The sequence below is a fragment of the Hesperophylax consimilis genome, chromosome 31 (genome assembly GCF_061612785.1).
Source record: "Hesperophylax consimilis isolate HC1 chromosome 31, BYU_Hcon_1.0, whole genome shotgun sequence".
NCBI lineage: Eukaryota > Metazoa > Arthropoda > Insecta > Trichoptera > Limnephilidae > Hesperophylax > Hesperophylax consimilis.
The window spans coordinates 10,351,195-10,364,563 of record NC_142866.1 but is presented as its reverse complement, the minus strand read 5'-3'; the positions used below and the strand labels follow the sequence as shown (position 1 = coordinate 10,364,563).

The window sequence follows — 13,369 nt, the reverse complement described above, 5'->3', positions numbered from 1 at the left end:
TTGATACATAACTCGATCATTTGGCTTTTCATAATTTCATCTGTCCATAAATTTGTTTATTACGTTCCGGTTCCGGTTCAAGATGGTGGCCGTTCGGTAAAGTTTATTTTTGAAATTGTTAAACCGCCGTGTTTATTAAGTAAGCACACAATGTACACTATATGTACACAATATTACTTGTGTGTGTGTTTTAAAAGATAAATATTTTCCGTTTGGTTAATTTTGTTCACAAATAAAGTTCGTGAAATCCGTTGGCTCTAACGTCTTCAGATCGTGAAGCAAACTCATCCAAGTGTCCCTCGCGCATATAATAGGGGAAGAGCGACTATACTGTCACTTCGCTCTTTATTTAGTACGGACAATGCACTCTTCAAAGGGGGATATCTCATGCCTAAAGGGGAAGGGTCCTTATTTCGAGCTAAAACAAATTAGTGCAGAATAAAGCACCTATGGACTCAAATGATCGCAATATTTAACAACTGTTGTTTCACCGAAACAGATGCGGGACTTTTTTTTAATCAAGTGAATTGAATGGAATTGCTTTCCCATGAGATTTTTAGACATTATTAAGGGGTCGTAGGTATTTTCAGTCGTGGAGTTGAAGAAGCCTTTGTTTGAGATAACTGTAATATCGTATGGACCGAATAGGTGCTTGCAGGTTATTCGATGCGATTCTATTCAAAGTATTCAATGATTTTTTTTTGTTTTGTTAGTACGTTTGTTTATTTTTAATTATTATTTTAACTGTCATCATGAAATTGTGACCGAATAAATCTAAATAAATTGTCCGTCTTTAAATTTGTGTGCACGTTCCGTTTCCGATTCAGATACAAGATAGCGGTCGTTTTAAAGGTTCAAAAAAATCTTATCATCGGCAAATGGCCGTGTTTATTTATTTTTCGAATTTATTTTTTTTCTCAATATAATGCCTTAAGGCCCCGTAGTAAGCGTTCAAAGATTGTTTGAAAGGGAGATATGTAAATACGAATGTTAGAGGGAACGCGCTAAAATAATAAAAAAACGATAATAATTTAGCGAAAATTGTGAAAATATTTAATAAAACACGACTCGATTGAAATAGAGCAAAAATCACTAGAAAAATGTTTTATTTGCATGTTGCATTTCATACCTACAACATATTAAATAACAGAATAAAACGTGTTTTTAATAATTTTCGGAGCTTATTTTGCGATTTTTTTCTATCGAAGGAATTTTTTGTTATCTTCAAAATAACTTTTTTTTTGGAACTCAAAAACTTAAAGAGCTATAAATCGGTAGACATTGCGTATGCGAGGGGCTTGAGAAAGTTAAAAAAAAACGTAAAGAGTCATAAATCGGTAGACATTGCGTATGCGAGGGGCTTAAGAAAGTTAAAAAAAACTTAAAGAGTCATAATTCGGTAGACATTGGGTATGCGAGGGGCTTAAGAAAGTTTAAAAAAATTCTAATTGTTATTGGACAGATTGCATAATTATTATTTGATTTAAATAAAAAGAATGATGCATAAAATACGTGTTTCATAATTCAGTAGCTATTTATTATACGTATTTGTACCTACTTACAAATCTTAAAATTTCAGAGGAAATTTGGTGTTAATTTATAAAATAGGGGTAAATTAAAAACATTATTATTTGGACACGAGTTTAAATAGGTAGGTACTACAACAAATGTATTATCCATTAATTTGTCCCAATAGATCTACTTTGAAAATTGTGGAATGTAACTACTTCACAAATGTATATGTTTAGTTGCAACCTGATTATTTATGGCAATACATTTGATTCCTCGATCTAGTTTTTGTTCGTAATAGGTTATTTGTACTGTTTTTTTAAAGTTAAAGTTAAATACGGTAACGCTTTTTAAAGTTTAAAATTACGATAATGAAGGTATTTTTATATGTTTACGAATAAACTTTCTATGGCGATTTAAAACGTTTTCGACTTGCCGCCAAAACGACATGTTCGTTTTTATTCGTGAATTCGGCAGCGTTGACGTCACCCGGGGCAACGTTGGTGACAGCCGTCTTACCAGACATTGGCGTTTTCTATGTCATAATGACGTTGTATCCAGTTGGAACCGTTTTGGAAGGTGTGGTTTTTCAGATCACTAATTACGAATGTTAATATTAAAATTACACATTTTTAGTACAATGATCTTAATCAGAAAAATAAACTTTAAATCTTCCTCATTATTTTAACGGTATTTATTTATATATTTGTGAAAATACTCCATTAACCTGTCCGACAAACCGTTCATGCGCTACTAGCATTGGAATTTCGCCCTAGCTAGAAGTTTTGATATACGATTTAAACATGTATGTCATGAGAAAGTGCTTTTAAAAAAAAATTTTGAACAGAATCGCTTACACTTGAAACACTTTACACATAGATTCCTAGATTCCTACGTAACCCTCATACATAACCTTTCCCAAAACTTCCTCTTCCTCCTTTCCTTAAAAAAGTCCCTCCATACAACATACCAAAAGATGAAATAGGCCCTGATAAAAATAATTTTCCTCAGGGCCTCCTTTGTGGGGTTAATTAATTTTTATTTGACTCTTAATATTTTTATTTTTCTGTGTCTTATTCTGTATCAAGTTTCGCTTGGTTTATTAGTATTACCTATCTTCTTCTTCAACGATATATTACATTTATGCGAGTGCATGTAACGTAGATTATTCGTGATTTTTCACGCACTAGGTATCTTATAATCGTATCCATATGTTAAACGTAAAAACTTGAACTTGTTGACAGGAGCAAAAAACATCGAGCACGGAAATATGAAAGAGTATTTCCATTTGGGGATTATTATAAACATTTAATTCTCAGTGAGAGTAATTATTAAAAATAACATAACTAGGAACTATTACATAAAAAATAAATATTATATGGATATTTACTTCTTTTAAATGTTCTAGTGTAAACATAAAACAAAATCAGTCTTACAAAAAATGTGTTTCATATTTCACACAACTACAGACAAACAACTGCTTATGCAAAAAATTAAAACGTTTCCATTATTACAGATGCATGGGTTTTACAAAGTTTACGGTTTTTGGGGTCATTTATAAGCATTCATATTTGTCAAAATGCCAAAACTATTAGAAGCCTAGGTAGGTGATTACTGTAATCATTAATATTTGGATGATTTGTTTTTTTTTGTATAGCGCAGTTTTTATTAAAAAAATAATCTCATGTGGTAGAACTGTTAGGTGTTAGGTATTATCAGTGCTTGACAAACTGCCTTGGAAGTTGAGCGGTTGCTTGTAACGGAGAAAAAAAAGGATTATAGCGTTGGTTCCTTATTTAAATTCGATAAACTGTTTGTTATTTCAGTTCCATTTTTTTCAATCAAAATGAATTTTGAAGGTTATGCCCAGTTCAGACAGAGCGATTTTAGTTGAACGATTTTTATTGAACAATTTAAGTCGAACCGATAGTGTTAATCAAAATGGCGTCAAGTAAAGTTATCGCTGCGTGCGTCCCTATGATTTTGGACCTTTTATTTGAAATATGAAAAAGCGCAAAAAACTTCGTATGTAGGCCCAGAGGCGGATTTGCCCTTAGGCCTATGTAGGCCCGGGCCTAGGGCGGCCAGATATTAGGGGCGGCCAATCGTGACAAAAAAGTCACAGATGATAACAAGAAATTACTTCCTAAGTACCTAAATATTCTACGTACGAAATAGCGATATGCAAGAGCGTGTTCACACACAGCACACAGCGCGCCCCAACGAATACATCCATACATGAATACATCCCTCCAACTGCGGTGCAAGGCGATGGGTCAAGATATTCCGGCTGGAAAGGTCAAAAGGCCTCCCTCACCCAGTCTCTCTCGATCCGGCCCGCCACGCAGCAGGTGGGCAGACGTATCCGCCGCCAAGACCTGGACAAATCTCACCCCATGAACCATGAATGATAATGGCAGGAAAATTAAAACGGTTTTGACCCTAGGAACTTACTGAAAAGTTTGGATACTCCTGGTCAATATGATGGGTACTGAGAAAGGGGCGGCTACATGGTCTGGGGCCTAGGGCGGCCAATACTGCAAATCCGCCTCTGTGTAGGCCAGAAAATGGAATATAAGGAGAAAAGAGTTGGGTGCTTCTAACACTATATTGAGATGGCGTTAGAAGATACCGAAGGGTATCGCAATCATTTGCGAATTTCGGAAGAACAATTTGATGTACTGTTGTCTAAGATTGAAGAAAAAATCCGAAAATAGGACACAGTTATGCGAGCGGCTGTCCCTTCAAAAACTTAGTTACAAATTATGCTAAGAAACCTGGCAACGGGGGATTCTTTTTCAAGTCTGGCTTATATGCACAGAGTTCCAAAAAATACGATATCATTCTTTATAAAAGAAGTGCAAAAGGTGATCCACTAAATTGTGTTATGAAGGTAAAAATATATATTTTTTAAAAACATTCAGAGACGTATTATTTAACCCTTCGTCAAGCGCACCCATGGGCAAACCAAAATCGGGCGCACCCGGCCTAAGAGGCCACCCATATATTTTTAGCCCCTACCTTCCATTATATTAATTCTAATACAAAATACTTGTTGGGTAGTCTTTACTGGGATCTGTAGAAAGGAATTAAACCAAATATAACACAAAATAACCAATTTATTAAACATTACCAACCATAAACTTAAATAATCAAAATAAACCATTTTAAAAAAACAGTGTTCAAAATAATTGGTCCGAGCTCCATAAAAGTAATAAAAGTTTTAAAGTAATAAAAAATTAATGGTTAGGTAAGTGGTAGTCTCTACTGACTGCAGCCGTAGCCAGATACGGACGCTGAGACTCCCAAATCAGCAACCGAAAAACAAGTTTGGCACAGCGCGTTTACGTGGAGTAAACAGATCTATTGATGACAACCTAAACATTCGTAATTCGTCATCCTCCTAAATCCTAATACAAACACGCATATTATACACTTTCGCCTTTTGGGAGGTGTTGTAGGGGATATTGGGGTTTTTCACGTTCCTCGTAGGGCAAAAAACTTTTCAAGCGAATTTGCAGCTGAATCGGCATTCCACTTGTATTCGCCGAGCTAGTTGTCTGATGTCGCTCTCATCGCCTAAATCTTCAACCAAAGCTAGATCTTCAGAAGCATCATCATCGAGAAGAAACTTCACTATATCATCAACATCATTGGGTTGATAGATATAAAATGCCTGAAAAGAGGAAAACTTATAATTCAATCGGGCGTACTCTGCCTGAAAGGCCAGGGTCCAATACAGCACTTATTTCTCAAGATACTGACCAACTTCATACAGAACAGGCATATTTGAGTATATTGAACAACGGCAAATAAAAATATCCTGAAAAAACTCACCATCAAATTGTGATGCAATCGAGCGCAGGCGGCTTGTGAAGCCAGGGAATGTGTACATGAGCTGCGTAAAGACCGACGACTGACTGAAGACGGGCGGCGTGTCTGAACGCCGTGTCTGGGCGTCGTGTCTGACTGAAGACGGGCGACGGTCCCTAAAGTTAGACGAGTAAAATGAGAGAAAGGGCGGGGGGCCGAATTTGAGAATTGGAGAGGAAAAAAATGTCTTTTTTTGGCCTCTGAGGCCGACTGCGTCCGACGGAGGGTTAATAATAATAACTAAACCAAAGTTACAGTATAATATTATCAATTAATATTATTAATTGCAGTGTCACGGGTATTCTTATTTTGTAAACTTCTTGCTTTTGATCCCAAAGATAGGAATGGCTTTAGTATAGGTCCATAAATCTGAACATCATATCATCCGACCACTTAATACATTTTTTAATTGAAGTAGATGTCATGATGGTAGGTACTAGGTACGATTAAATAAACCACTCACTAGGAACGTCTTACGTATACTTTCGACCGTAAGGAACTAAAAATGGCAAGCGACTTGAAACATATGTTCACACGTTTTGATTCGGCAGGAAAATCGAACGATGACTCATACTTGAATAACATAATTAGACGGGCTTTTAACTTTCGTCGCTCAACTATATACATAAATAGACTGGACCACACTTACAATACTCGTTTTACGTTAAATGAAGGACTAATTGTACCTAAGCATTTAAACAAATATGGACAAAGAACACTGGACAACATGATACCTAGGTGCTTAAATATGTTACCTGCTAAAATAAAAAAATGTACAAATGTAAAAACAAATATTATGTTGAAAAATTGGATCGCTGAAAGAAATAGTTTGTATTAGAGTCTAATACAAACTATAGTTAGATACTATCACTGTTGTGTATATGTTTTTATATTTTTAAAACAAATTGTTATTTTTATTGTTATCACTGTTGTCATTAAGTAAAATAAGTTTTTATCTTTTTTAAATATTTTTTTATGTGAAAAGTTGCCATCGACAAACTACTGAAAAGTAGTTTATTGGAACTTTTCTATTTTTTCTGTATTTTTATTTTATTATTTACTGTAATATGTATTTTTTGTCTTGCTTTCTTTAAATAAATAAAAAAAATAAATAAAAAAAAACTAAAAACTTGATCAACTCTGTTGAAAGGTTGTTCACGTTTGTCGATTAGCTTTCAAGTGTTATTCAACACAGATTTGATCAACTAAAATCGGTCTGTGTGAATTGGGTATTAGAAATAAATGGATCTTTAAAGAAAGGGATAAAAGTGCAACGGAATTCGACAAGTTTATCTTAAATTATAAATAAAAGCTAACGTAAATCATTTTTTTTTCAAACCAGGATTTTTATTTAAAAAAAAAAAATTATTTTTCCCCTGAAATATCGTTTCAGGGGTAAAAAGGGGTAATCATTTTTGGGATATGGCATCACTGTTTATTGCCCGGAAGAGGCTTGTTTATGTTTATTTGTGACAGTGACAGCGCGGTGACAGCCGCTGTCAGTTTCGAGTTTCAAATTATTATAGGCAAATCTTTTGAAGATAACCGGACGCTATAGAACTTCCACTCAGTTTTAGTTCCAATCGGAACTAGTATCATGGATCTTCATAACCCAAATAGTATCACCGTGAAGGTAGAATCAGGGACTCACGGAGAAGACATGGCGTTCACGGACATAGACACAGATCTTCAAGGTGTTAAGAAGGAATTTTTGGAAAACACCGAGAACATCGGTCACGTTGTTGGTAAGCACAGTGTTGAGCGCCCCGGATATTAATCGTCAACAGTTAATCCAATGTAAATTGTCGATGTTATTGACAATATTGAGACTTCCCATTGACGGGAATGATGTGTATTTTGATTGAGCGCATAGATGACGTAGACAAGCGCCATTGACAAAGTGGAATGATCGTTTTGCTGAGCAATTGATAATCGTTTATTCAATTGCTCTATCTATTCTTCTACCCTTTGGAATTCAATTTAATCGCGGAACAAGATTTGTTTTACTTATTGTAAAGAGTTATGGAAAGTAAAATCAAAAAATTATCATGTGTTTCCGCAGTCGTACACAAAGTAACTGGAGCGAAAATATTGTCAGGTCGATTGATGCTCTGTTCATCGGACCCCAATGTACAATGACAATTGACATTGATCGTTTCCAAGCCCTTTTTTTCCGTGCTCTGTTTAGTTACTTCTAAACACGTCCAGATTATTGAAATATGACTTTGTTTTAACTTAATTAGTACAATAAACAACTGGTCGGGGTAGATGGAAAAATATGCAAAATATGATATTAGGTTCTTAGTTTGAATTGTTTAAATAATTTTTGTGTAGTTATTTGGATTGAAATAGAACCTTTCGTCAAATGTCACATCATACTAACAATACAAAAACATTGCATCAAAACGATAAAAACACAGGAAATTTAGAACTTTGAAAAATAATGGAATGTTAGTGCATCTTTTACTATCTCCCACGGTGTTTTAATCATTTCTGCATATTAAGATTGAAGCAGGATTCTTGAATTTTACCCACGTTTTCAAATAATTTTATTTGAATTTTCTCAATCCAGATAGTATCACCATCAAGATAGAACCAGGGACTCACAAAGGACACAAAATTGAAATAGCATGTACAGAGATGGACATTGACCGTCAGGATGTTAAGAAGGAATGTTTAGAACACACCGAGAAGATTGGTCATACAGGTTGGTAAGCACAAAGTTTAAAAATTATGGATTTAATGCTTAGAATGGTACTTCTTATACTTATCGTAATGACAGATAGGTCAAAATATGCCCTAAGCTTTTACATTATTTTACTTTGAATGGCTACATGAGATACCTAGGTATAGATCTGTTGCTTCTGTGCCTGATGGTGTGTACTGCTTTCGAGATCAATACGCAATAGGATTCAATTGAAATCGATAAAGTTTTATTTATTTTTTCAGAAATGCAGTACGAGAACGAATATAACAAATATGACGAACCAGAAAAAAAATCACCCAAGAACATCAGAGATGAAGATACGGTTCATTCAACATATCCTACTTACACCTCGCCAAATTGTTCTAGTTTGCAAGATCCTCATTTAAATAAACACCAACCGACTCATAGTAGAGAAAAATCTTTCTCTTGTTCGATATGCAACTCTTCATTTTCTCGAAAAGCTCATTTACATGGGCACATGCTGACTCATGGTGGAATAAAACCGTTCTCATGTTCCGCCTGTAACTCTTCATTTTCACAAAAGTCGCATTTACGGAGCCACTTTCTGATTCACAGTGGAATAAAACCATTCCCTTGTTCCGACTGCAACTCTACATTTTCACGAATGTCACATTTACGGAGACATATGCTGACCCACACTGGAGAAAAACCATTCCCATGTTCCAACTGCAATTCTTCATTTACGCAGAACTCACATTTAAAGATACACCAGCTGACTCACAGTACAGTTAAACCATTCTCATGTTCCGACTGTAAATCTTCATTTTCGTTGAAGTCTGTTTTACAGAGACACATGCTAACTCATAAAGGAATTAAACCTTTCCCGTGCGCCGATTGCACATCTTCATTTTCACTGAAGTCACATTTACTCAGTCATATTCTGACTCACAGTAAAGATAGACCATTCTCATGTTCCGAATGCGACTCCTCATTTTCACGGAAGTCAGTTTTACAAAGGCACAAGCTTATTCACAGTGGAGTAAAAGCATTCTCTTGTCCCCACTGTAACTCTTCATTTTCACAAAAGTCACATTTACAGAGCCACTTTCTGACCCACAGTGGAGAAAAACCATTCTCGTGTTCCAACTGCGGTGCATTATTTTCACTAAAAACACATTTACGGAGGCATATGCTGACTCACAATGGCATCAAATCTTCGGCATTGTAACATTTAGTTTAGTTATGCTTTAAAAAAAAAATAGCATTGATCTATTGTTGTAACTAAATAGCACACTAGGCTCCATCTCAGGTTTGTGGTAAGAATTGCATTATCATCTTATTTCTACAGAAAAGGTTTTAGTAAATAATATATATTATTAGGTAATTTCAATCACTGCATTTACAAAACTAAGTTTTTTTAAAGGTACTCAACAAATAGACCGGTCAGTGGTTGAGTGGGCATAGCGCTTGGGTCTCACCCGAGCGTCGCGTGTTCGATTCCTCGGCTGGCTAAGTCCTCCATCACAACACAAGCAACATTTTCGGCTTTCTGTGATGGTAGTAGGAGATTTTCAAACATTGTTGGGTTATTCGTAACCCGGGAATGTAGTCTTTCTTTTAAAAAAAAAAAAAAAAAAAAATATAGCATGAAAAAAATTTTGCATGAAAAAAAAAGACATATAAATTATAAAAAAAACTCCTACTGAAAATATAACTGTCTAATCAAAAACATAAATTTAATAAAGGTGTTCTACAGAATATCTCAATAAATGTTGTTTTTCTTTATAAAATCAATAATTCCCTTATGGACAGCCCTGCATTATTCCAATCGATTTCATTTCATGTTCCTAAAAGAATCACACCAACTGAAAATATCTTTCACTGCAACTATAATGTCAATACAAATTCGTTTATAAACTCCCTCACACCAAGCATACACAGCTTAGATAACCAACTTACAAAAAACCATGATGAAATGTGATTTTTTGTACCGTTACCAGAGATGCTGCTCTCATCCCTAGCGGCAAGGAAGGGAGTGAACTTCTCGACAAACTCATCAATCCTCTAGCTCTGCAATTTGGATCTTTGATAACACCACTTTACCTATTGTTATTTAAAATGTGAATACAATGTAATTTAAAATGTGAATACAATGTAATTTAAAATGTTAATACGATGTAATTTAAAATGTGAATACGATGTAATTTAAAATGTGAATACAATGTAATTTAAAATGTGAATACGATGTAATTTAAAATGTGAATACAATGTAATTTAAAATGTTAATACGATGTAATTTAAAATGTGAATACGATGTAATTTAAAATGTGAATACGATGTAATTTAAAATGTGAATACGATGTAATTTAAAATGTGAATACAATGTAATATTTAATTATAAATATTTATAGAGTTTTATTCATAGCTATCACTAGTTATTTAATAAATGTAGACAACATTATCATCTGCATGTTATTTGATTACAATGTGGTTATTTTAATTTAATTTTAATGGTGACATCGTATGACATACTTTTTTCTGACAATGCCAAAAATTATAATTGGGATGATCTGTAGATATTACTTACAATCTGTCGATTTAATTTGGCCAATCAGTGGCTGGGTTGACAATGCGTCTGATTACCACCCAGGCATCAAGAGTTCAATTCGTCAGCTGGCCTAGTCCTCCTCAACCACAAGCCAAATTTACGCATGATGGTATTTGGAGATTACCAAATATTGTCAGGTTATTCGTAGAATTTTCATCTTTAAACAAAAATGAGTGGCAAATTTGCATAAAACGTTTTGAGCGACTGCTTGCCATAATGTTTTAAATTTATAGAACCTAAAAATATGGATAAATATCGAAATCTAGGTGAATTCATTAGCTTTAAACCGCAGTAAGCAGTTCATATAGTTCCATATTAATTATATATAAGTATATATATATAACTAATCGTTCAAGTGGAATATTTAATTGTATAATTTATCATATTATATACATACTGCGTTTTTCGTGGAAATGCTGCTTCTATATTATAATAATAATATTTGGATGATTTATATAGCGCGGTTTTTTTGCAAAATCACCTCAAGGGCGCTGTAAAAATATATAATACACATTTACAATGATCAAATCACCTTGAGGGCGATGTAAAAATATATAATACACATCTACAATGATCTACTAACTATATATAGAGATAATATACAGTACCATACTTACCTGATAGGTCACTTAAGATTAACATTTAATTAACATTAACTAATTGTTTATTAGCGAAATTTAAATACAGGATTTAGGACATAATTGGAAAATTTTATGTAATTGAACTTTCTCTCAGGAATGGTATATTTAATTTAAGGGTATGACAGCTTAAAAATGCAAGTTTTTAGTTTAGACCGAAAGAAAGGTAAGTTCACTTAGAGAAAGGTAAGTTTTTAATCTGTTGGACTTGTTATGGATCTTAGTTCCGGAGGGAGTTTATTCCGAGCCTTCAGCCCAGATGCTTAGAAAACGCGATCACCAAACTTAGTATTTGGCTTGCGCTTAGGTTCCATCAGTCTGCCTACAGCTGCTGATGTTGCTGATCTAAGAGTTGACTACTTCAGACTAGTGTTTTTAAAAGGTGGGGCCATTTCATTGATGGATTTAAACACCATCCAGCACAATTTGTACTGGATTCTTTCAGGGCACTTGAGCCAGTGAAGATTACGAAGGTGTCCTGAAATGTGCAAATATTTAGAAACCCCGGTTATGAGCCGTGCTGCTGCATTAAACACTGATTGAAGTTTGTCAATTTGATATTTTGGAAGGCCACATTAAATTCCATCGCAGTAATCAAGACGTGAGACTACGTAAGAGTTGATAAGTAGTTTTGTTGTTTCTGTAGGAAGGTTTCTTCGGAAAGACTTGAGTTGTGAAAAAAACCAGTGCTAACAGTCCTATTTATTTGACTTTTAAACGAAAAGTCCGAATCTACATTGACACTGAGAAGTTTGACTGTTGTTTTTAGGATGATATCGCTGAGAAAATACAAATAGAAACTATGCATTACGATATGTATCCATTAGAACTTTGTAGATCGATATTTTTTATTGTATTATCTACGTAATATTCCAAATTTAATTATGTAATTATTATGTATTTGTTTCATGTGTACACGAAGCATAATATAACATGTGTGTTTTCATTAAAATATTTCAAAATTGTTTTTTTTACATATGTTTTAATATCTCTACATAATATAATATTTGGTTGTCTACAACTGTTTGTATTTATTCACCTTAAACCGGCTACAAACTAGGTTTTTGTGGCTTAAAATTTGATGACAAGTGGAGCGGCCGGGCGGGTATTTATTTTTAAAATCCTTCAGCCAAGAAACGAAAATAACAAGGCAACCAAATTTAAGTACTTGAAACAACATACAAGCGGAGCATTAAATAAATAAAATAAAATCGACTAAACAGAGTAGGAAGAGAAAATATTCAAACAGCCTTCACTACAATATTCCGGTTATCTCACCTTTAGAACCATTCGCAAATACGGTGTATGTAATTCGCCATGAAAAGGGATCTATACTACCTGTTTTATGAAAACTTCCATTGAACGGAGTCGCAGCCCTTTGAAGTGATTAACAGTCTTTTTTCAGAATCCAAATCCTGAAAATATTTTCTGTTTGCAACTACCATTATTTTGCTAAGTTCTGATACTATTTTGCTACATATTTCATCATGCTCCTACCGTAACACACACTGAATCCTTGAGTAAAAGAAAAGAGTAGACTATCGCACTCAACTACACCAATCTTTCTTACAATATTTACGAAGTTGGATTAATTATTTGCGAAATAGTTTATATCGCAAACTATAACAGCCTTAAGTACATACTAATAAATTTTAAATTTTACACAACTGTTAAACAACCATTTATGTTTCTATAAATGGTTTTTAATGTTAGAAAAACCCACAGAAAAGAATGAATGGTTTATTCTAATCTAGTTTTTCTTTCTGTGTGTTTATCTAAATACATATTTATGTTTCAATCAAACATACTAATTTCGGTTGACGAGGATGTGCGTTACTCCTATGTGAAATTTTTCACATTCAATGAACTAAAATTTGCTTTGAATATAAGTAGTATTATCAAAATTGTTAGTGCTTACGTGAAGAATAATTCAGGCAAGCGATACCTACAGTATAATATTTAAACATAATTTTTTTTTTTCTATATTAGAATTATAATATCCTGTGATATTTCACCGGTCTGCGCTAGTAATTTATAAAAGATAACATTGTATTTTGGAATTAATTACTTGGG

General features: G+C 33.9%; 1 protein-coding gene across 2 annotated transcripts; it reads left to right on the top strand.

The window, feature by feature from the left end:
- The first annotated feature begins 6,836 nt into the window (after nucleotides 1-6,836).
- LOC149409441 (uncharacterized) lies at nucleotides 6,837-9,481 on the top strand. Of its 2 annotated transcripts, none has more exons than XM_089649840.1 (3): nucleotides 6,837-7,127; nucleotides 7,955-8,089; nucleotides 8,332-9,481. In XM_089649840.1, the coding sequence occupies exons 1-3, from the start codon at nucleotides 6,980-6,982 to the stop codon at nucleotides 9,276-9,278; spliced, it is 1,230 nt and encodes a 409-aa protein (XP_089505966.1). In that variant the 5' UTR covers nucleotides 6,837-6,979; the 3' UTR covers nucleotides 9,279-9,481. The 2 variants fall into 2 exon arrangements, with proteins under 2 accessions (XP_089505966.1, XP_089505967.1); XM_089649841.1 differs by having other exon boundaries at nucleotides 7,955-8,093; nucleotides 8,332-8,467.
- The last annotated feature ends 3,888 nt before the right edge of the window (nucleotides 9,482-13,369 follow it).